The 25748-nt window shown below is 37.5% G+C and overlaps 1 protein-coding gene across 6 annotated transcripts in view; it reads left to right on the plus strand.

The window, feature by feature from the left end:
* Positions 1-25748, plus strand: part of LOC6581082 (ecdysone receptor) — a 101619-nt gene that overhangs the window by 56805 nt on the left and 19066 nt on the right. For 2 of the 6 annotated variants that reach the window (XM_032730015.2, XM_002006804.4), the window contains exon 2: positions 242-1221. The exons of the other annotated variants lie outside the window; for them this stretch is intronic. In XM_032730015.2, the coding sequence (XP_032585906.1) occupies positions 477-1221 (745 nt within the window). In that variant the 5' untranslated portion in view covers positions 242-476. The remainder of the gene's footprint in view (positions 1-241; positions 1222-25748) is intronic. 6 annotated transcript variants of the gene reach the window in all.

The raw sequence follows: 25748 nt of genomic DNA on the forward strand, positions 1-25748 counted from the left end.
TTTTTTCCGTGTTCTTGGCGGTTCAAGGCAAAAAGTCGAAAAATTTGCAATTGAATTAAAATGAAAATGAAAATTTCATGAGCGCTGAGCTGGGGTACATTGAACCGCTATGAAATGAATTGGAAATACTAGTATTTTTTGGTCTATTCCGAATACCTTTCCCAACGAGTTTCGACGCACAAACAAGAAACGATGAGGAAAAATCGAGTTTTTAGTTATATTGAAATTGAAAATTTTACAGCTTTTGTTTGCTGAAGACGCGGGGCGTGGCACGCCATAAAAATGTATTTCGTGCGCAAGCAAGTGCGTAAGAAATACTAGAAAAAATACCGAAAAGTCAAAGCGGAGAAACGTACATAGACTACGATTTCGAAAAACTAGAAGCGGAACCCATTGGACCGCACGGGAAAATCGGATTTTCGTGTTACGCAAGCTTGGAGCAAAAAGGCAGCACAACGGCGACCATCGGCTATCAAATGATGAAACGACGCTGGTCGAACAATGGCGGCTTCCTGCGCATCCACGAGGAGTCCTCCTCGGAGGTGACCTCCTCCAGCAATGGCCTCGTCCTGTCCTCGGGCCTCAGCATGTCGCCGTCGCCACTGGACTCGCCCGACTACGGCGACCAGGGCAGCTGGCTGTGCGGCAACGATGCGGGCCAGCACTATGGCAACACCTTGGGGCATGCCACTGCGCAGCAGCAGAGCGTCATTACGCTGGCCATGCACGGCTGCTCCAGCACGCTGCCCGCACAGACCACCATAATACCCATCAACAGCAACAACAATAACAACAGCAGCAACAACAACAACAACAACAACAATAGCAGCAGCAACAACAACAACAATAGCAATGGGTACGTGCCAGGCGCCACGAACCTGGGCTCCCTCACGAATGGGGGGCACATGGTGGGCAGCCTGGTCAGCGGCATGCAGCAGCTGCAGCAGAATGGCCACAGTTTGATCAACTCGACCACGCCCACACCGGGCTTGCACATGCAACAGAACGGCATCAATGGCTCCGGCGGCGGGGGCACAGCACCAGTCGGCGGCATGTCCTCCATCGGCCTGGGCCTGAGCGCGCTTCATCACACGAACGGCAGTTCCAACGGACTCGGCTCGAATCCGGGCAATGGGGCAGCGGTCGGCGTCATGGGCGTGCCCATGGGCATGGCCATGCAGCACACGCCGCGCAGTGATTCAGCAAATTCCATTTCATCAGGTTAGTGGGCTTCCCATACGAATAACTCTATATAAGCTCGAATAGTTTAAGATCACAAAATGAATGAATCAAGTGCAGTCGATGGTTGGTCGAAGGATTCATATAGAGGAGATACCACATGGGGTACGGCGCGAATCTCTAAAACTAGACTTGCCTTTTTATATAGGCATATTAATTTTTAATGGAACTTTAATCTAAATAGTTTCTTAATTTTAAATATTAAATATAAAAATACATATTCAAATAATTTAGCTTCTAATTTTCAATTTGAAGTGATGAAAACTCCGCTATAAACTAATTTAAGTTAAATTGTGAATTATGCTATTCAAATGTCTTATAGAATATAGACTGTCAGTAAATTGACCAAACTGTGCGTTTTCAATTGTGAGTGTTGGAAAACGCTTGAATTCCATTTGGCTTAAATGACAGGCTAACATTAATTTCAGTGCGGACTTTCAGTTTTGTTTAATGATGATTGTTTATAAAGCTGTGCTCTTAATAGATGCTCAAACCACGCCCCTTTCACAACCTTTATCCCCTGTGTCGCATTGCTGCACTCTGCACTAATTAAATTTAATTGCATTTATATATACATTTATATATAGAGGTATATATATATATTTTATGATGCACTTTTTACGAGCTGCATTCATTGCTTTTGTTTATGCCTACAAACACATACAATATATTGATGCATCTGCGTGCGTGTGTGTGTGTGTGTGTGTGTGTGTATGTGTCGCTGTGTTGAGTACGAACAAGCGAAGTCCAGAGGGAGCACAAAACGAGGGATGGAAAACACCATCAACAGCACTTAAAGACTTTCCAAGCAACAGTGTGTGAGCGAGAGAGAGAGAGAGAGAGAGAGTGAGGGTGGGGAGGGGAGGGGAGAGCTGGTGCATTCATTGGTGTTGTTGTCGTTTTATTTGTGCGTTTGCTTCGCACTTATCAGCCAGCGTCACGGCAGGCTGCACCACACACACACACACAGACACTCACACACTCCAACACACACACACACACACACACACAATATGCAGCCATAAGGTGGTGTAACTCGAACCTACCTCAAGCTGTTCTATATTTAGCAAACAAACGCACTCTCTTAGTCTCTCTCTCTCCTTCACTCTCACTCTCTCTCCCGCCCAGTCGGTACTTGGCTCCTGGGCTCGTGTCTTCGATCGAACTCCAATTGTTGGTGACGTCAGAGCGTCGAGTGACCTTCGGCTGTCGGGCAGACGACCTCGTCCACGTCCTCGTGCTGCATTGCATTGGGCGACTGCAGCACTGCAAAAGCGGGTCACCGAGCTTGTGCAGAGCAATTTGCATGCTGCACTGTGACCCAATTTCCAGGGAGGCCAGAGGTCAGGGGCAACTGTTGCTGCTCCAGCTTCCGGATGTGACACAGATTGTCCCTTGTCCTTATTCCGTCCAGCCAACATCCAGCCAGACATCGACGCTCTCATGTCAAGGTCAGGTCATCTAAAGATTTAGCCCTGAAACCGCGTTAAAGATGCGGAAGGATTACTTTAGCTTAAAACATTTCGATATGATTCTCCAGTATATTCCATTTGCGACTTATTAAAAGTTGGCTTTAGCTATGTGCTATGAAAATACTCTTGCTATGAATACACAAGTAGAATGAGGATCATATAATATGTATCTGTATTTGTCTTTACGTTCTCTATTATTCTCTGTAAAGTTATATTTAAGTTATATTCAAACTGAAAATTAATTAAATAACTATGAATTGCTCAGTATGACTAATATTTATGGATTTCGATTGGTTTAACTCTAAAGTCTTAAGATCGAAATTCCTTTAAACTTGAGATTGCTCATCTTATAGAGTATATTAAAAATTAAGCAAAATAACATTTAGTTAAAAGCGATATTAACTAAGCGTAGGGTGAACTGTTAACTTAACATTACTCAAAATGCTGGCTAACAAACGTCTGGTAAGGCTACAAATTCGAAGCTCATTAGTTTTTGTTTAACACTCAAATTTTACTCCGCTTCGTCTCCCCTCTCTTTCACTTCCATTCACTCATTTTACAGTGAGTGAAGTGCAGCTCAAGCAGTTGTGCTGTGCATTGTTATGGTTATTCTTCCTCTTCCTCTTCCTCCGTCTCCGTCGTCGTTTCAAGTGGCTTTGAACTCAACTCGTTATTTTTGAGTAAATTTGGGTCACTGGTGCAGCCAAAAAAAAAAAATAAATAAAAAAAGACAAAACTAAAAAATGCCGTTGCTCTCTAAAGACCGCAAGGACAAAGCTGTCGAATGTGCATATGTATGACTCTCTTTGCCTCGCTCTGTCTCTCTCCCTCTAAACACTCTCTACACAGTTTTACGTGCCATTGCAAGCGTTGTAAACTCAAGTACATGACCTTACCCCTGCAGACAAGCATATCCAAGCAATCCGATGCTAACGTTGATGGCGAAGCAAACGCAGACGCCGACAGCGCAGCTAAGCAACTACCGGTAACGACATCAGCTTCTGCTGCTGCTGCGGCCGCGAATTGTGTGCGTGCTTTTTGCACAATTGTTTTTTGGCCGGCTTTGAGCTTATTATTTGCATTTCTTTTGTTAGATTTCGGGCATGGGTTTTGCTTTGCTGTTAGGGTGGCAAGCATAATTTTTAGGGTTGCTCTTATTCTGTTGCTGCTACGAAGATCCTATGTGTCAAGGACAGCAACAAGCAAAGCAAGGCAAAATGTGCACAAATTAAAAAATAAATCAAGCAATCGATTTATATGGCAACATCAAATTAAAGCGATAAACAAAATACAGAACAATAACTGTAGCAATTGACGCTGCCGTCACTGTCGACGCCAACATTGTCTGTTGACGGTTTTTAGTCTTGCAGTCACACATACACACACGACTGCAGTTCATTTGTCACACAGTTATGAGAGAGTGTGTGTTTGTGTGTATTCGCATGACGAAAAAAATGAGGTCAATGATTTTGTGCGCCGCCATCGTCAGTTATCAACGTCGCGATCGAGCAGTCGGCCGAAGCGCACTTCGTATGCAAGCACCAAGAATCGAACCCAGCAGCAACAGCAGCAGCAGAAATAACAGCTAATGAGCGTAAACTGCTCTCGCGCTCTCCAGCTCTCCCACAAACGCCCGCAAATTCAAATGGACTCGCGTGCGCGCTCACATTATTAACAGCGCTGCTATTGTTGCTGTTGCCGCCGCTGTAGTAGCTGCTGCTGCTGTTGTTGTTGTTGTTGTTGTTATTGTTGTTTTTACATGGCGTGCACAAATTTGTATTCATGCTATAAGCAAACTACATTTTGTCTACTTTGTATGAACAAGAGATTTGTTGTTGTTGCAGCGGCAGTTGCTGTTGTTGCTGGCTACTTGTAATTACGCCGTCTCTTTCGAACACTTTGACATTGATAAGCTTGCGCGTTGCTGCCGACGGCGCTGCTTCGGCCAGTGCATGACAGTTGCGCCTGACTTTGACTTTTAGTTTGTTTTTGCTGGCTTCTCTTTTAAATTTTCAGCAAACGATTTGTCATGGCAAAGCAATGCAAACATTTGCAATTTGCATACGAAAAGATTATCAGCTCCTTTGCAGTCAAATGATCATCGGCTACTGTGCTCAAATTACCATAACAGATAGTTAACATTATATACAGATGTACACGTGTGCGTAACCTCATCTTAAACATTGAGAAATTCATTAGACAGCCGAAAAGTGCAAGCGGCAACCATTTTGAAAGTTACTCACATGCGTGTGACGTCAGTCTGTGAAAGCTTTGCCAGCACAGCAAATACACATACACGCCCATGCCCATATGCATACAACAGTATGTACATCTACACACATATGTACACACATGCACATGCATGTATTTTGCATGTTCTTCTGTATTTGTGCATTCTTTGTATGTTTCTTGCTGTATTTTTGGCTATTTTCGTACACTTGGCATTAATTTGCGATCAAATGAGAAATGCAAAGAAAGCGTCAGCGTCGACAGCGCAGTCGTTGCTGCTGCTAGAGGCATTTTTTTCTGCCTCTTGCCTTTAGTCAACGTCAAGTGCATTAGCCGTTGAAGCGGACAGCGACAGCGACAGCGGCGTGCACGTCGACGTCGACGTAACTAGTATTAGTTGAGTGAATGTGTGTGTGTGTGCGTGTGTGAGTGCATTTAGCGAACACGTTTTTATAGGTTAATGACACAACCGGCTGTATGCGCGCTCGGCTGCCACTAGAAACTATTTCATATACTACAATTTAATTAAATTTAGTTTTAAAAAACAACGCGCAGCTGCGCTCGTAGAAATAAAATAAAAAGTGAAATTGACAGCAGGCTGATTTGCTGATAAAATACGAGCATCACACACACACGCGCACTCATACAATTAGAATTTAAATGTTTTAAGTTTTGCGCCACTGTGGAGCTAAATATAAAATGAAAAATTAAAAAAAAAAAAGAAAATAAAAAAAAAACAACAATAAGCATACAATATTTAGGCAACACGCAAACTATGTCAGTAGTGTGTATGCACAAATGTTGTGCATACATATATACATACATACGTGTGTATTTATGTATATTTGAGTTTTTTTGATTAGCCAAAGAGAAAAACAACAACAACAAGTTGAAATAAAAGTGGCAGGAATTTGTGTTCGAAAGCAAAATGAACAAACAACAAAATAAAATGCTAAGAACAGCAAAGAGAGCGAGAGAGCGAGAGCGACCGAGTGAGTGAGTGAGAGTGCCGTTGGCGCTCTCTCAGCGCACGCAAGAGCTTTTGTGTTGAGAATGAATGCGCAGACAGACCAACTAACACACAATTTAAGCTCGCTTCGTGTCTTGCGGTAACTGTTTTTATTTTTCCATTGCGGCCTGCATTCTGGGAGAGTCAAACAACTTTCTAATAAGCCGTCCGTAAGCGCAGCTCAGCAAACAAGTTTCGCTCTCTCTCGCTCACCTACACAGAGGCAAATTGCTCTGCACTCAGTTGGACACGCACACACATACGTTTATATGAATACATTCATTCTTGACTTTCTTCTCGTTCAGCTTCTTCTTTGGCTGCTTTTATGGCTGCTCACTTTCTTTCGCTGGCTTCTAGAAATACGTCGCTGCGACAACAACAACGATAACAACAACCATTTTTGTCTCGGGTGAAAGTTGTTGTTGCAACTAAGCGTGATTTTCCACTTTTTCTTTAGCTTTTGTTTTCTGTTGCATTGCAGCAGGTAAAAAACTGTAAATTCACTCTCTCTCTCTCTTTCTTCTCGCTCTTTTTCTCTATGCCTCTCTTGTTGCTTTTGATTTATGCTGCGCTGATTGCTGCCAATTTTGATTTTTGCATAAATTTCCCATGCATTCAAATTTGAAACAACAAAGAAAAGCAAAATGATTGCGGCCAATTTGAACTTGAAATCAGCTGCCAAGCTTCCAATTTGGCCCGAGCGAAAGGCGTCGAGAAGCTAACAGTAAATGGCGTGACTGCACTTACATACATGTGGAAAGTGCAAGCGTGCAAAAAAGTGTGAAAGAGCGACAGAGAAAGGTAGCTATCGATTATGATCGCGGTCATCGATAATAAGAGTGATCAAATCGGGGCTGCACGACTAGAATACACTCCGCGCACTTGATATTCCAGCATTTGCTCTGCCATGCCTCCAATTCTCCGTTTTCAATGAACAATGAGCATAATGAGCGCCTGATAGATTGATTATAGTACAAACTCCTCTGATCACTTTTGCAATCGAATTTCAAACAAAATTGATGAATATAAAAAATGGGGTCACAGTTGTAGAATATTGTTCGATTATTTTGCTCAATTGGCCTACACAGAGTTAGCGTGGGGCTATAAATATCTATATGTTATATAAATACATATATATTTATATTTATCTTCGTATTCAACCATTCATTCAATACAACACATAAGTTTTGGTCAAATTTGTCATATTTTGATTTTATCAAAAATATCAAAATGTAAATGTTATTTTGAAAAATTCGCTTTCATTTTGGTTAGCTCGGTTTTGGTTTTGAATAGTTGGTAATTATTTTACCATGCGTTTATTAATTACCTCAGCTGAAACTAAAATTTGCTAAACGCCAATTCTGAGCACATATGAAATAAACGCTTCATTGGCTAAGTTAAAAAATATAGAAAAACAACTTAGCTGTCTAATACTCGTTCAGGCCTACATGAAGAAGACCAAGTAATGATGTGATAAGGATTGGTTGTTTAATCTGAATTCAGTCACTATATCTGAACGATGACAATATAATTCTCAGTATTCTCAATAGTCTTTTAAATTTAATTGAAAAGGAAGAAGAGTATGAGAAGCATACGCTGATGTTTAAACCCAAGTTGTCTAAGGTTGTTTAAGTTGAATTCAATCATTATATCTCAATTTAATAAATTCGCAGTATTTTGTGCCACTCCCCATCAGGGGGCGGTAGTTAACACTGCTTGATCACTCACAGAACAAAGAATAGACAAATATACTCGCTTCTCGCTTCTCGCTTCGTTAGCGAGTATTAACAGATTCTAAATCGCAGCACAGTTTCACTTTTGGCATCCGCCTTGACATTAATGGGCGCCCACAATTATTTGCAAATCGAAAAAATACTATATGCTGTGCGGAATATTTAAATTGGCTACATTAAATTAATCAAAAAAGTGGATGCAAAATTTATAAATGAGATTTATATCATTATTATTATTACTTATTTTTTTGGCACGTCATCGTTGGCAATGAGAACTTTTTTGTTAAGCCATGGCCAGGAAAAAACCCGAAAACGAAAACACAAAATTAAACAGCTAAAATTACATTACATTTTCAGTATTTTCTTAGTATTTATTGTTGTTGGCATCCGATGAGCTCATTAAAATGATTTTTTGTTCACATTATTCACAAAAAGAGAGGGTAGTCCCACTATTTTGTGTTTTTAATTAATTACAACTAAGCGTATTGCGTGTTACCCTCCCCCTCCCTTACGTCTTGTCTTGTTTGTCTTTCAGTATTTTTGCTGTGAACCTTAACCCTTAACGAGCTATAATTCCTTGACTCTTGAAGTCGTCTCCCCGAGTCTAGCTGACACGCAATTCACCTTTTTGGCCAGGTGAAAATTGAGTTGACGCCCCATTTGCACTGCCATAAAACACGCTATATGTATATATGTAGATACATATATATGATTCGATTTTTAGTTATTGCATCGCTCGACTTTTTACGATGCAAATTTAATGAGTTCTATAAAAAGAGAATCGCATCATAAAAAATACTACACAAAATACTACTGCAAGCTGCGACAACGTTGACAATTAATAAACTTGAATGCAGTTTTACGACGACGTCGACGAGCTGCAAATAGTTTTTCTATTAATGGACTCGCCATTAAAACATTTATGTTAGGCCAGGGAAGTGTTTGTATATACCGTGAGGGGTTAAATGTGCACGTTAATTAAGTAATTAATTACACCGCTTTTATGGATTTGCGCACAAAGAGAATTAAGAAAAGCAAATCCAAAAGCTGCTCAACTATGAGAAATTCACATTAATCATTCACATATGCAGAAATATCTATATCTTACCAGAAATTTATAGACTTATTTATTTTTGTATTTTTCCCGATCTTTGGTATCTATCTTAAAGTTTTGACAATATTTTTATTAATATCATTTTGACTTTTTGGATCTATTTTGCAATTTATTTTACTCTATAGTTTTATAGGCATATTAATATATATTTATTTTTATAAGATATTTGAATGTGCATAATCTTATAAGACTGAAATAGATTGCGTAATCCATTTATAAACAAACTCGACTGATTTATTACCTCGTTCTTTATCTTACAGGTATGTTCCATTTATGCAAATCGTAACTTATCACAAAATGTCTACACAAAATTATTACGGGTAAGCCGGCTAAATATGTAAGCAAGAGAGGGAAAGATAGAGATGGGAAAGAGAGAGAGAGAGAGCGAGAGAGAGACAGATATGCATTGGCTAGATAAGAAAGTAGTGTTAGGAAGTAGGTCAGCTATTTATAAACTTATCGACAGCCCATATAATTATAGCTGTTTGTCAAAGAGAACTAGAGAGAAAGAGAAACAGTGAGTGAGATAGAGATAGATAGATGATATTCATTGTCATATCTCAGATTTATCGAAACAAAGAGGGAGATGGACGGATAGAAACAGAGAGAAAGCTCGATAACAAAGGATAAATTACCAACAATTGATAAGTTATCGATCAATTTATCAACGTGTTAAGTTGATAAATTATCGATCAATTTAGCAACATGTAAAATGAGCTCAAATGTTTTAGAATGAATGGGAAGTGGAATGAAAAAGATTACTCGAAGTGAGAAAGAGATTATTCGATATGAAAATGTTTTTCGGGAAGATGGATTACAATCTGATAAGATATCGATACATTAGTCGATTATCGATCGTTGGTGGATAATGCTCTAGTCATTCTAGCTGCTTTTACGCCCGCACTCCGGCAAATGACAATTCGACTGTGGCCAGTTTGTTCAGTAAACAATTCAGTTCCATCTGGTTGGGAAATTTATTTCAATTACACGCACAAATCAAGCCAGGGCCGCCTTGGCGTTGTAATGAAATTCCATCGTGGAGGTACTCGGGCGGCGCATACTTTGGCCCCATCCGAGTTGTTCCGTCAATTAAGGCGGCTCACTTCCCTTCCCCCTTTGGGCCCGCCTTTGTCCGTGTTTGCTTCGTCTGCTCTGTACTCAATTGTATTGTATTTCTATTGCACTTGCCCGAAAAACAAAACGAAAAGCATACAGAAGAAGAAGACGAAACTGTTTAGCCCAGCAGAAAGTGAAACACATGACCCCAAAAACCCCGAAAAAAAAAAAATAAATAAAATGAGTGAAGCAAATGTAGAACCCAAAACCCCAAACTGAACCGAAATCGAAATCGAAATGGAATTCGAATCAAATGGAGCTGGAAGAAAAAACAAAATTAAATGAAATGAAGAAGATATTGGATATTGGACTCAATTGTTCGTGTTGTCTTTCATGGCCCGCTTTTTACAGTTGATTAGCATAATGTATGGCTAAAGAAAGCCATCTGATGATAATAATATAAACAACAAATATGATATTGGAATCCCTTCATAGGTTCCTCTTCATATGAAAGGTCTTGAGTTAGAACCAACTAAAAATCACAAGCGAATTATTTCAAATTATTTTCGACTGTGAACCAAACGGACAAAGTACATTTCATAGAATCCAATTTATTTGTTTACGTAGAAAGTAATTCACGGCGGGCGAAAAGTTCGCTTCACTGACTCGGCTAAGCATTATTACTATTTATTTTATCGGCACCAGAAATGCAAACTAAACATTGACCCAAATATGTCAATTAACCCAAATGGAGCAACAAAAGTGAAAAACAACAACAGCAACAACAACAACAACAAAGAACGAAAATAGCTCAGCGATCAAAATTGTGCAGTCGTCACATAAAAACTGACCGAAAAGACAGCCCCAAAAAAAGGAACAAAATCTACATCTACTATAGAGCTACCTATGCGTAGCTTATCAGACTATTGCCGGCACTTTTTTATTGGGCAGCAGGGGCGGGGCAGAAGGCGATTACTTATCGTGCCGGTCGCATCTCGTGGCAGACCATATAGGAGCTGGAGGCAGAGGAAAAACAACATAGTAGGCCGAATGGCAAATACCCTGCAAAAGCAAAAAGGTAACCAACTATAGAGGAGAAGTTTTGTGGATGATGGAAATACCCAGCAAATAGTTGGAATATTTTGTAAGAAATCCTTCTGAAGTTTCGGGTTATATAAACGAGAATTTATATAGTTAATATAATGCAATAATAGACTAGATATACCCTTCATTAAAAGTTGACAGGGGGTCCGACTGGAATTTAGAGTTATATAAGACAGGTAGCTAGTGTTATGTAAAAGTCGGAATTCCGAGAGTTGATTTTCCACTCTCGTTCTATGCTCTCTGACCTATTCATAATGCCCCAGGCAAGGGCACGTGAGCAAGAGTACACAAATTCTAATCAGCCCAATTGTGTGTGTGGGTGTATAAACACACATATATGAGTGTGTTTGTGTGTGTGTTGCGACTATCTTAGAAAGTAGGGCAACACACAAATAATAACCCAAATTTCGAGCGCACGCATTTCCGACTCGTGCTCACTAAAAATAGTGCGTCAGAGTGAGAGAATGATAATGAGAGCGATAGAGAAAGAGAGAGAGAGACAGAGACACAGAGGGAGAGAGAGAGAGAGAGAGAGCACACCTTCTCGCAACTTTTCATTGCTCTTTCGTAATGCTTATGGCCCAGCCAACAAGGTATTTTGGCTTTGAAAAAAATGAATTGTAGTGCGAGTGGGAGAACATTGGGGTAGCCCCCACGTAAATTATTTTTCTTTTTACCTCATTCTTTTCGTAATCGTCCATGGGTCCAGGTACTGTTCTGCTTGCTGGTGTTGTGTGGGCCCTCAATGATTGGCAGCTCCATAAAAACTTGGAAAACGAAATATACATAATTCTCTCGCCGGGCACTTTCACAATTCCCCCACATCCCTCGCTCGCTCTCTCCCATTCTCTCTTGGCCACTCGCCCTTTTAACGTGATAAGTAAATATAAACAAAGTGTGGAGGAAATATATGTATATAGTTTGTTCCATTTGGTAAGCTCCCCCACCTGCTGCTGCTGTGGGCTCCCACTGTTTACTGCCACCTTTCAGCGCCTGCTAATTCCAGGTGTCACTCGAAAGCGCTAAAAGTCATACCGAACCCATTGAATCCACCAGAAACTAAAGATGAAAAATCTATTCATGGGACGTCCGAGCGAGATGTACTAAAAATAGTTTTGCTGTAATAGTGAAAGACTCTGAAACTTAGATCTGAATATTGACAGAACTTTTTCTTTTAGCACTCTGTACAAAAACATTTAATATTGTTACAATATATAAAATATACAGTCTATGCGTTGTCAGAGTTGCTAAAAACTGCGATAAACTCTTTTGTCTCGTATATATCTGTATGTTAATAGCGGATAATAATACTAATAAAATGCCACTTATTTGGTAAATGGTGTTTAAATATTGATCGAAAGAAATGGTGATCTAAAATATTGTTGGAAACATATGAATTCAAATTAGATAGAAGTGTTCTAAAAGTGTTAGAGAATTACTAAAGTGAGTTACTCTTAATGTATAGAATATATGGTATATATAACTATATATGTATATATAACTTTCCGATATTTAAATAGCCTATTCACAGTTATTGCAGATATGATTTAAGAAATATTTACTTGAGCTAATGTAAAGTTACATTTTACCTCTTATACTCAATCAAGTTCGAGGTCTCTCATCTTATCGCAATTTAGTACTTTGTACTAAATACACGCGACGCAGCATCTCTGTCGCTGTTGATGGTCCTCAAATGGCATGCATCAATAGAATATATAGAAACATCATTACATATGTAATAGCTCAAGCATTTCAATATGTTAATGGCTCGAAAAAGAAGATTAAAACATAGAGATACAGATAGAGAAAGAGAGAGAGAGATAGAGAGAGACTAGTGGCTAACGAACATTTTCTAAATCACGTTTTTATAGTTGCTTCTTCTTCTTCATTCATTTATTCATTTACTATTTTTCCACTTCGCTTTGTTGAAAAACCATTTGGCCTTCACACTTGGCCCAAAGGTTCACGAACAAGCTGAAACACACAACGACTTCACTTTTTTTTTACTTGTTGGTTTTGCTTTTAATGGGTTCAACTAATTTAGCTTGGTTCAAGTTCAGGGTTGGCGTGTACTAAAAAATACAATGCGTACTAAAACGCAACGAGTCTTTAAGTGCGGAAGCAAGTTCATTCAACCTGTGCAATTCAATGGAAATCCAATAAATGGAAATTCACTTTTAGTACAAGCGCACGTAGATAGATATTTGGATTGGATTCCAGTTGGAATTAGGCAGCGGACGACTGGCTCCAATTGGAGTTGACATCTCTCACGATTCACGATGTTTCTCCTTGCTTTCTGTTTTGTTTTTTTTTTTTTAATTTTTTTTTGGCGCTGGCTTATCAGAGCTGCCAAAAAAATATAAAAAAAAACACAGCCAGCCAACTCACGGCGCTGATAACACAGTGCCCCACAATCGGACGGTTCAAATTGAGGTTAATGCGCGTGTGTGCGTCTGCCAAACACACACACACACGCACATACATGTGTGTGCTGATAATGCACATTTGTGCTATTTATTTTGCCATAACAAAGTATTTTCTTCTCTTGTTTTTTTTTTTTTTTTTTTGCTTTTGCTTTTGCTTTTGTGACTGAGCACATGAGCAACAATATAAACAATTCTTGTTTCTTTTTTACGGCTCGCAAAACTTTTGCACTTTTTAGTCGTCGCATTGCTGATAAGATAAGCAAACAATTGTATTTAAGGTATACATAGTGTGTGTGTATATATATTTATATATATTCATTATTTAGAACGTAGCTAAGTGAAAGCGAAATTTGTGCACAAGAAATGCAGCAAAACGAGTTTTTTTTGCTTTGTGGACTATAAATTATACTCAAAATAGAAGAACAAGAGGAAATTGGATTAACAGCTGTCTAGACGGAGATTTTCAATCCCAAAATGGTTACAAATCCGATGAGCTCCCCAATCGGAAATTCCCTTCAGTTTATAAATCTGCAGAAGGATAAATAGAACAGAATTTCTGATTGGCCTGTCTAATTGAGAATATATTTTAATATAAATATAATGAAATATTATTATATTATTTATTATTATATTATATATTACCATATTATATTATTATTATATTTATTTTTTATGAATTTTAAGCCAGCTTATTTGAGTGTAGCATTGGCTGAGTTGCCTCAGTAGCAGCTGCGAGTGCTTCATATTCACATTATTAATTTTCGCAATTAAAAAAGAAAGTGCCAGCCAGCTGCTGTGTGGGCGGGGCAATCTACCTCTCCCCCTCCTTCAGTCTCTCTCTCTCTCTCTGTCTGTGTGGCATGTAGTGCAATTACTGAGATTTCTTAATTGCGAGCCACACACTTCACTGGAGACTGGAGATGTGAGCTGAAGTGAAGCCATTGCGCGGCTCAATTCAGCCGAGTTAATCATCATAATTAAGTATGTATATAAGCAGCAACAGAAATGTGGGCAAAGCAGGCCTAGCATAAAGTAAAAGTAAAAAGAAAAAAAAAAATAAAATTAATAGTAATAATAATGTTGAATAAAACTATGCCATGTCTAACCGCAAGGCATATTTTTTGCAGCTAAGCCGAAGGCTACTTCGCATTTCTTTATGGCGTTTAAAAACGCGCCAAAAACAACAGCGAAAAAATCGCCATCAATTTTTTTCCTATGAATGTGTGGTGGGTGTTGACGTTGTTGTTGTTGTCTTTATATTCGATACAATATATATACATACACATTTTTTTTTTTTTTTAAATTGGTCTTGTGAAGGTTTCTCACAATAAAAAAAAAATCAAAAACAAAAAGAAATACTATGAAGCTGAAGCTGAACAAATAGTGAGTAAAATAATAATAAATAAAATAAATTGTTAAAAAGCACGCACTTGCCTTGCTGTTTGTTTAGAAAACGAAATATCATAAAGACAAAAAAAAAAAAAAAAAAAATAAAATAAATGAAAAAAAAAAAATTAAAAATAAATGCGAAAAAAAACAAGCATAAAAATTGTTACAAGGTTAAGCCCTGGCTGGCGAATTTATTGTTTAAATTGAACAAATAAAAATTCATACTCAAAAGTAATGAGCGCACTCGCGAAACAGATTATTTCGAATTATTGGCCTAATTGTGCGGCTATCGCAATCTGTATGCCATTTCGTCTCATATCTAAGCAAATTCAGGTGCATATATACAGAAATATATGTAAGATATGTGTGTGTATATAGAATCTGTTGAGATTAGGATAAACCAATACGAAGTAAAAGTGATTATAATAGAGAAGAATTTAGGGATGTTAAAATTCATATTATATATGAAGAGCAAATAAAATACTATAAAATGTTGGCTAGAGCTATTCAAATAAGATGCCCATCGAATCTTTCGTTTCTAAAATCTACATTCATTTAGTTAATTTGGCATGAGATAAGCGAGTTATAATATAATATAATACAATCAGTATTAGATTGTTCTGCCTAATCAGATTGAATTTCAATTGATTCACTCAGCTCACAGATATATTCGGGACTCAAGCTTGATTATAGTTTATATAGCTTCGTTTCACTTTTAGTTTTATACACTTTGAATAGCTAAGAACTAAGATTAAAGATTTGTATACTATAAGGATAAGTTAGGAGTTTAGGACATCTATCGAAGATATATACATAAAGACACCGAATGGGAATGGAAATGTTACGAAATATGTGTATAACCCTTGTTAGACTCATTTCTTTTAGAGAAGTTAAGGAATCTATACACTATAAACACTTCTCCATCTCTCTAGAGCAGTTCAGAAATATATTCACCATAAGCACTTCTCCTTCTCTCTTAATTTTTGCCAACATTGATTCAGTAATGCTCTTCTTATGTTTACAAGCTAATGGTTGACTTCTTTTAAAAAGAAACCCTGGTTTTTTGCTGTTTCAACTTATCTTTCACACTGTTCGCTTCTCTCTTGTTTTGACGCCCTTTACTGCCCTTTGATCTTGTCGCGCTGCCTGTCAGCGCTTGATTGATGTATTTTCTCCTCTCTCCGTTCTCTGTTTTCTTATTAAGCCGAATCAAATGCTGAACAATCAAGTGCAGAGTTTAATTAAAATCTTAAGCGCATATTTACAATGCGAATTCTTTTTTTTCGGGCGCAAAGGCGAACAAATCGAAAGAAAAAACCCGCATTGAATTTGCAATTGACCTTTACCTTTAGTCGTATTTCGGGTATTGTGTAATGTCATACAGTATGCCCTAGCTACCAGCGACTCTGCGCTACGCGTGTTGATTGAGGCGTGAAGCTCTCTCAGCATTTCAGCCTGGCTAAGAAAACAAAAACACGCACGATGAGGGGAAGCAAAAACAACAACAGAAACAGCAACAACAACAATCAGAGGCAATCAGCACATGTACTATATATACCCAAATATATATATGGAGTACTGGAGTCTATATGCGAATCATCTACAGTCACATACTCGATCGTCGTGTATATATACATATATATCTTCATACATATATAATACAAGTACGAGTCGCGTATTTTTTCGTCAATGTGAATCAAATTAATTGTAGGACCGTGCCTTGGCAGGTTCCCCCCTTCGAGAGGTGCTCCCCGCAGTCCCCTCCACTCCCTGAGTACACAATTTATTCAGCAACAATTGAAATTCACAGTAAATAATAAAAATAGGAAAAAGCACACAAAGCGAAATGTTTTCAATGTGTGTGTGTGTTTTTTTTGCACTCGCCTCGCATTCGCTTGTGTTTCAAGTACAACGCGCCAAATGGCATTGCCAAAAAGTCAGAAAAACAACAGCAACAATAAATCATTCGACAACAACAATAATAAATAATATTGAAGGCGCTATAAAAGCCAAAATATTGATTGACCAGGCGCTAAAACGTGTCCAAGTTTCTGGCCACGGAAATGGGCCAACGTGTAAATTACATTTGGCTAGAATGAATGAAAAGATTGTAAAAGCCAAAAGATGAAATCCTATTTTCTAGTGTGCCTACACTTTCCTTTCAATATAATATAGAAGTGAATCTGGAAATTAAATGAGTTACCTTAGAATAAGAATGAAAGGATAGATAGGAATAATGGAATAGGATTGAATAGGATGATTGGCATATGAATCGAAATGCAGATATATGCAAAGTTGCATAAGAAGCTTGATTGCATGGTGTGACATCCCTGCTTTCACAATCTGAACAGTACGGCAATGCCAATACAAGCAGAAGGAGTTAAGAGAATTAAGTCAAAGTAAGGTTAGGTTTTTTAAAGTTGTTCACATTGAATTCATTCACTAAATTCTCCATCATCATATTAATTTAATTATCTTATGTGCCGAAACACGGACTGGAATAAGAAACAATATACTAACATAGATTCACTTGCTCTTCGATCAGCTGAAGTCAAGGCTTGGCTTAGCGACCAATAACTTCATATGAGAGGAGATGTCAAGTTGATGTGTGATTGAAGTATATTCAGCTTAGGCCCTGTTAATAGATTGATCAACATATATTCACACTTCAGGTGCTTGCTACACGTGATACACTCAATAGCTGCTGTCATTCAAAAGAAATATTACGTATACGCCGCGTGTGAGCCTCTCGAAATGTTTATAGTTCAGGTTACTAACTATATAGAAAAGAAACAAATCTATGTGTGTATGCATAATTTTGTTATTGTTATAATTAGAAGTGATTGTTAGTGTTGTTGTTGCTGTTGTTGTTGGTAGCAACTAAAATTGTTAGAATATTTTGGCCAAAACGTTCATTGACCCGCGCGTTCAAGGTTAAATGTTGATGCGTAATAAACTACAAGCAACAACTAGCAGCAACAATGCCAACTACAACAACAACAAGAACAACAGCAAAAGACCTGGTTCACACTTTTGGCCAGAAACACGCTGCCATAAGAGAGGCACAGCTCAAAGAATAATATCGTCGCAGTTCCCGCCATGTGCGTGGCTCTCGGCCTCAAAGCGAAATTGAGCGTTGAGAATTTTTACTATTCGAGCTTTTACTATAAGACGTGAGCCGTAACTATATGTATAGGTACACACATATATACATACGCATACATTTATTTATTCTCTTATTATTCTTGTGATATTTTGTAGTTGTTGTTGTTGCTGTTGTTGGGGGAGTTTCTGCTTCGTCAGCGCACACGCGATTTCTATTCTTTTTAGCATTGTTTTCAAGCATTTGGATTTTCGCTTGATTCTTGTTATTTTTATTTATTTAATTTTTTATTTTTTTATTTATTTTTTTTTGTTTTTTGTAATTTTGTGCGGCTTGATTATTATGTTGATTATAATGATCGTTGGCCCAAGCAAATTAAATTTTATGTTTACTTTGTGTCTAAGGCCCCGCTCTGCGCTGCTCTCCTCGCGCCTCTCTCCTCACTTCTCACTCCTCGACTGGCTTTCTATACGCGTTGCTTTTTATTTATTTAAGCCATGTGCTTCAATTTTACAATTTGGCGGCTTTTGTTGTTCCACAGGCCATTGTCTAACGCAGCCTATTATTATTATCATCTATATTTATAAACGAGTGTGTGCTAGAGCGTATGCGTTGATGTGTGTATGCGTGTGTGTGTTTGTTATTTTTTTAATTAAAATAACAATGCGCACAATCAAAAGTGATTTATGAAATTTTTCTAACCATTTTCTGACGCCATTCTTTTCGATTTTGTTGAAAAGTTCTCGTTCTGCCGCTCCTCCAAGTCTGTTTTTCCTGTCTTCTTTCTCGTGTCTTGGCTCTTTCCGAAACTAGTTCGTTGCCTAAGTCTTTTGTTTTGCTCTGTCACTTGAGACGGGCGAACTAGAAGCGTGATTAGAAAATTGTTTATCTAATTGAACAGGCTGCAAATTACACAAAGTTCAATCAGATCTAAATTGTATCGGATTTACATATGTGATTTGTTAGCTCTAATATAATTAAATAAATATAATTAAAAAAACAAAAAAAATAAAAAAATAAAAATATATTCTATAAATAAGACATATTAAATGCTCAAAAATCAGTTTAAATAAAATACCAAAATAATGAAAAATTTATAAAAGTAAAGCTAGAACACACACTTCGGGTTGACTTCGAGTCTTAGGGAAGTATAGAGCTTTCGAAGAGCGTTGCGTAAGACGTTTATCTTATACCTCAAATATAAATGCTGCAAATTAAATGTGACAAATGAGAAAAGGAACAACAAAGTGCTGCCAATTTCAGCGGAAATTTTGATCGCGTTTCTCGGCCTGTGCCGCCTACTCCCTGACCAAAAACTGGGTTAACAATTACTCTATTGTAAGCACATATATACATAGGCATAAATATATATATATATATATATATATATCTATATAAAGCAAATCTACCTACTGCCTGGGTGTTAATTGATGAAATTTCCATATTTCGCTAACTATTTGTCCACGCAGGCAGCTGAGGCTGAGGCATTTCAATTAGTGACTCGACTTGACTCAATCTCGATCTGAGTGTGTGTGTGTGTGTCAGTGTGAGTGTGTGTGGGAGCTGAGTACTACGACTTTCTGGCTAACGGTAAAATCAGGCATTTGTCCACTTTTATGGGCATGTTGAGCCATCGAAAACGATTAATACTTGATTTCTGTTGGTTTCTGATTGCTGTTTCTGAGCCATAAACATAAAAAACTTGGCCTACTGAATGCGCGTTTGGACCTGATTGTAATGGCTGTAAGCCACTTAAGATTCTATTTAAGTATTCCCTGACTGCAGACTATATTGTCTTAGATGAAATATTGTAAATTAATTAACCAATATTCAATTTGACTTCCGTAAAGCTAAGTCGCAACAAAAATATTAATATATTTAAATGATATACAAAGAACTGCGTGAAAAGGTTGTCAAAGCTGAAGAACTAAGAGAAGAAAAGGGAACTGGAAACTTGTTCAAGACACGAGAGAAGACGGACTACAGCACAACAAACAATAAAACGCGACAATAAAAATAAGAAGAAGAAAAACCTGACATAATTATTATGAATATAATTATTATTATAGTGCTGATAATGATGCTAAAAGCAAGCTTGCGAAAACAAAAATCAAAGCAAAAAAAAAAAGAAGAATAATAATGAAGTTAGCTCAAGTCAGAAGACTCTCACGAGAGTTTCACTCTCTTTCTGTCTTTCTCTCTCTTTCTCTGCACCTCCCTCCCTCCCCCTCTCTCTCTCTCTCTCTCCCTCGCGCGCTTGTTCGCTGCTTGGCACGTTTGGCAAAGTGCTTGGCTTGCTATTTTCTTTAATTTCCGTCGCATAATTTAGATCTAGAATCTAATTTTTTTTACAAAGTAATTATCTGTAATTTTGTGTGTTTCTTCCTCCCTTTAGCTGGAGTATAAAGTTTTTATTTTGCCCATTCCTTTTTCACTTTTAATTGCTCTGTTACGAGTTAGAACTTTAAACTGCGGGTATTTCTCTTTTTGCCTTTATTTTATATTCTTTTGGCAACAGCAGCTGGCGCAGTTCTGTTTCTTGGTTTCTAGCCTGACCTTAACTTCAGTTTATTATCTCGTTGTCAAAATATGTTTAAAGGCAACCAGCAACAGCCAGAGCAACAGCCAGAGCAACAGCAACAGCAACAGCAGCTTGAGCCAATTGCAATTGGTTAGACCAAATGTCTTGGGCCCCTAACGCTATCGGGGCCAAAGCATCAGGCCACCTGCCAAAAAGTTTTGTCTGCCTGCCTGTCCCATGGGCCAACCGGAACCGCAGAACTCTTTACGCATTTTCAATGAGCCCAACAGTGGCTCCGGCTTCGGCTGTGGCCAAAGGGCAGCGGCTGCTTTGTGTCGTGTCTTAAAATTGCCTAAATTTATTTCAATCCTTTAAGCACTAATTTTAAATTAGATTCCAATTGCTTGGCTCGCCTCTCTCTCCCCATCCCCATCCCTGTCTCTGTCCCTATCTCTGTCTCTGTTTTTTTCTTTTTTTTGCTCCTGTCTTAGTCTTTCTGGCAGCTGTTGCCGTGGCCCTCGTTTGCTCTCTGCGGCATCTGTTCAGAGTGTATCTTTTGTCTGTAGTATTTTTTGCTTTTGTTTTTCGGTTTGCGCTGGCCTTAACTGGCAAATGCTTTGCGCGATTCTTATCGCGTCGTCAAACGTTAATTGGCAAACAATGCATAAAATGCAAAGCGCTTCTGGAGTTGGTTTCGTTGCTCGTTTAATCAGCACATCAATCAAATTGTAGCACGCCTCGCATTGTTCCATTCAATTACTCATGCCATAAATAAGAATCATAAGAAATACGCACATTACGCATACGCCATGTCTGCTAAGAAAATTAATGAAACGAAAGTTGGCACGAAAATGGGAGGAAAAATGAAAATGGGAATGGAAATGAACATGAAAATGAAATGTGACACACTGACTTGCGCCAGATGCGTATACTATATGCGAGTGAGTGTCCCTCGCTTATGTACAATCGTATTAATGCCCAGCGAGACCTAGACCTAAATACACTCCCCAATATGCTCTTACTCACTCATTACTCAAAGACAGACGTCGAGGCGCGCCCAATAGAGTGTAGCATGTGTGATATACATACATATTTGTTTTTCGAAGGTAACAATCGCTCTCTGTGTGCCAATCGAGGCTATGCAGCACTATAGGGGCAAGTCGGGAGAGGACTTTACACTCCAGAAGAATGCAAGATCTATATCGAGTATCTGAGTAAATCAAATAACCATACTCATATATCAATACCAATATACCTATATGTATATGAATGTGTATTGATCAAAATCAAAAGTAGCCCCACTAGCATGCATCAGTAAATGTACGTTGCCCAACACTGTTTGCACTTTTTCATGTTCTAATATCGTATTTTATAGAATGTGTCCAAGCATTTCAAACTCCTATTTGTATTGATCAATGCCAATTTACCAACACTCATCTGTTTGTGCAACACTAATCAACAGTTGTATAATTACATTACATTGTAAAACATTTTATTGAACACTGATTGGGTTTTACATCACAAATCAATGGACATATAATTCTCTATATACTATAAAATATACCATATACATCATACGTGACCGCACGTTGTCCAACACTGTTTACAGATGCTATATAGTATTATTATATATATTCTTATAAAATGTCTCCATGCATTTTATACTCCTATTTACTATTTACAACTTATCAACCCTGACCTCGTAATACAACACTAATCAAAAGTCGTTTAATTCTCGTATTCATTGAGCAACAGTATATGTATTATATAATAATATATTCCATATTTCTTGCATTTCGCATTAATTCGCTCGTTCTTTTTACGTTTTCCAACACTGTGAAACACTTAATATATAGATCGCATATATTTAGATCGCATATATTTAGATCGCATGTCGTCATAGAGCTCAGCTTGGTGCTCGCTCTTTTTCATCAAATCCTTTGGGTTTCAGCTTTCTCTATACCATTTCTTGCGAAAAATTTCAATTATTGCCTGTGTTGCACCCAAAAACAAGAAACCAGAAACTTAAGACCCAAAACACCAGAAATTTGTCACACGCATTAAAAAGCGACAAATTTTTAACCGATGCAGTCAGCCCTTTGGACTCGCATTTGTATTTGCATGAAGCAGGCCACAGAGTGTAAACACACACACACACACACACATTAGCGGACACACACATACATTCACACGCACACACACAGGCAAATGAGAATGTCAGATGAGCCAGGGCTTTTGATTTATAGGCTGTGCATATTTTTGCATACATGGCCTCAGAATTTTTGAATCTCCATTCAGTTGTCCATCGCGCAGTCCATTTGTCCAAAGCCGTAATGCGATTTCGGCAGGGGTACTGTCTTTCTCTCTCTATCTCTCTCTCTCTCTCTCTCTTTCTCTCTGGGTTGTCAAAAAATATTCTTTTAGCTAAACGCATAATTTGCATTTCGGGCGAACGTCGAGCGTCGAGCCAAGAAATTGATAAAGCGCGTTGCCCGTTGCTTTTTGTCAAATGATTCAATTTCGTCGTTGACTTGAAATGCACTTCAAATCAAAAAAAAAAAAAAAAAAAACATAAAAAAACGAGGCAGAATTTTGTGTTTTTTCTGCTTAAAAGTATTTTTTGGGTGTGTTTTTTAAATGCAAGCAAGAATCGCTGTTCACTCTCTCCTCTCTTTGCGTGTGTGTGTATGGGTGTTTAAGGCACATCAAAAGTGAAACACACACACACACACAGAGTCAAAGTCCGCTTTCTGCCGCCGACCCCCTTGGCCTGCGCCTGTCAGCTTTTACACATGTCGGCTTTTAGTCTGCCTTCAGCTTTATTTATTTTATGATTTTAGGAAGGCGCAGTTGGCGTCTGCTTCTTCTTCTTCTTCTGTTAAGTTGAAGTTAAAGTTGAAGTTTGTTTCGGTTTCGGTTTCTGTTTCATATGCTGTTTGCTGCAGTCTTCGTTTGTGTTTATTTTGCTGTTTTTATTTATCATTGGGGTTTGCTGCGTCTCTTTATTAGTCATGAGCTGTTGCATGGCTTATGACAATTCCTTTAGCCGCTTGTCACGCCTCGAAAATGTGCGTGCCATTAATCAAAAGGCGAAAACAAAAAATTCACGAAACTTCACGAAGGCCGCAAACGAGAAACTTAAACTCAAGACTAAAACAAGAAATGAGCATTGAAATGAAGTATGTTTTTAATATTATTTATTATTAATATTCCTTATTGTTAGCATTAGTTACTGTTAACAGCATTTAGTAATATTAATATTTGTTATTCTTAAAATTATTTAATATTTATTATTTATTATTTATTATTTATTATTTATTATTTATTATTTATTATTTATTATTTATTATTTATTATTTATTATTTATTATTTATTATTTATTATTTATTATTTATTATTTATTATTTATTATTTATTATTTATTATTTATTATTTATTATTTATTATTTATTATTTATTATTTATTATTTATTATTTATTATTTATTATTTATTATTTATTATTTATTATTTATTATTTATTATTTATTATTTATTATTTATTATTTATTATTTATTATTTATTATTTATTATTTATTATTTATTATTTATTATTTATTATTTATTATTTATTATTTATTATTTATTATTTATTATTTATTATTTATTATTTATTATTTATTATTTATTATTTATTATTTATTATTTATTATTTATTATTTACTATTTACTATTCATTATGTATTGTCAATATTATTTACTGAATTTAAAATTTAAATTTAAAATTAATTAGTAAAGTTCCCACTCAATTTATAGTTCAGCTAAATGATTACCGAAAATAAAAGACGACGAAATTGTTTATTTGTTGGCCTTTGCTTCTAAATATATCTCACCCATAGAAATATGCATATTTTAAATTTATATACCATGAAAATAATAATTTTTCATACGTTAACAGTAATTTCCGATTTGATGGCATCGTCGTTTGTTTTTCTGTTTGGTTTCATGTTTCTTTAATTAAAATGAATAAATCAATTATTTTATGAAAATATTTCACATAACTACTTAAACTCGATGTAGAATGCAACTTAGAGAAACGTATATATGTATATTGAATTTGTGACTATGCTCAAATGTTTTTTCTACATATCGAAACCGAATCTATTATCTTTTGAATCTATAAATGCCTAGTTGATATATGGCTTATAAGAAAATGTAAATGGATAGGCATTGAATTATATCAACTTGTAATATGCATCATCTATAAGAGATTTCAGATTCATCGAGTGCTCGCAACTCTTAACAATGCTCTGCTTGGTACCTTTTCGGCACATCGGTTCATAAGTAACTCCCACTCGTAATTCAATGCATATTCTTCTTCCTCTTCTTCTTATTTAGGCAACACGTTTTTTATTTGAGTTCCAGAATTTCGCGCTTTTCTGCGACTTTTTTGCACAGCGGGCAATTTTTGGCGTTTTTGTCGAGCTTAAATAATATTTTAATACAAAAATATAAATGTGTATTTAAGCTTGTGTGTGTGAGACTGTGTGAGAGTGTGTGTTCAGCTCAGACAGTTGGCTCAAATTGCGCGCGTTTATTCCATTAATCATTTGGTGCAACAACAAAAACAAAATAAATTTAAAAAAAGAAAAAAAGGTAAAGCTCAGGCAAAGGTTTAGTAGCCAAGTTCAATAGAACTTGTTTAAATCTAACGTGTATAACGAATCTGTATGTGTGTGAGTGTGTGTGTGTGTGTGTGTCTAAAACATGACCAAGCAATTTCGAGGCAGTTGAGAGTGGAGTCTTGCTACGATTCGAATCGCGAATTGAGCCGACTCAAGTCGAGTCGAGTCGCGTCGCGTCGAGTCGAGTCTCAGGGGCCGTGATCTGTGCCTGCGGCTTGTCTGCGAAACTTGATTAAAAATTCAAGGCCACTTTGTGGCAGCAACGCGCATTTGAAACGAAAGCCCACTCCGGCCGTCTCGTCTAACCATTAACCATTAGCCACTGCCCATTGCAGCGGGCTGTGGCATGTTTAGAAAGCGGTTACAAATACAGCGGCTGCTGTTCGGGCTGCTCGGGCTGCTGCCATTGTCTGTCTGTCCCGCTTGCCCAGTGCACTACTCGCTGCACTTGGTGTTTCTCTGCCTCGTGGCCAAACCAGTTGCTGGCTCGGACTGGGTCTGCGTGGATGCCATTGAAAGTGGTTTTGGCCCGGCCACCTATTTCTGTTTCCATTGGCTTGATACACTTTCAGTGGGTTCCATAAATTTGCAACGGCCTGTGTAAGGAAGTCATTCAGAAGATAGACTAATTAATTTAGTATGACTCGAAATGAGAAAAGTGTAGCCCATTTGCTATTAGTATGGCTAT

The sequence above is a fragment of the Drosophila mojavensis genome, unplaced genomic scaffold, assembly GCF_018153725.1.
Source record: "Drosophila mojavensis isolate 15081-1352.22 unplaced genomic scaffold, ASM1815372v1 contig_82, whole genome shotgun sequence".
Lineage (NCBI taxonomy): Eukaryota > Metazoa > Arthropoda > Insecta > Diptera > Drosophilidae > Drosophila > Drosophila mojavensis.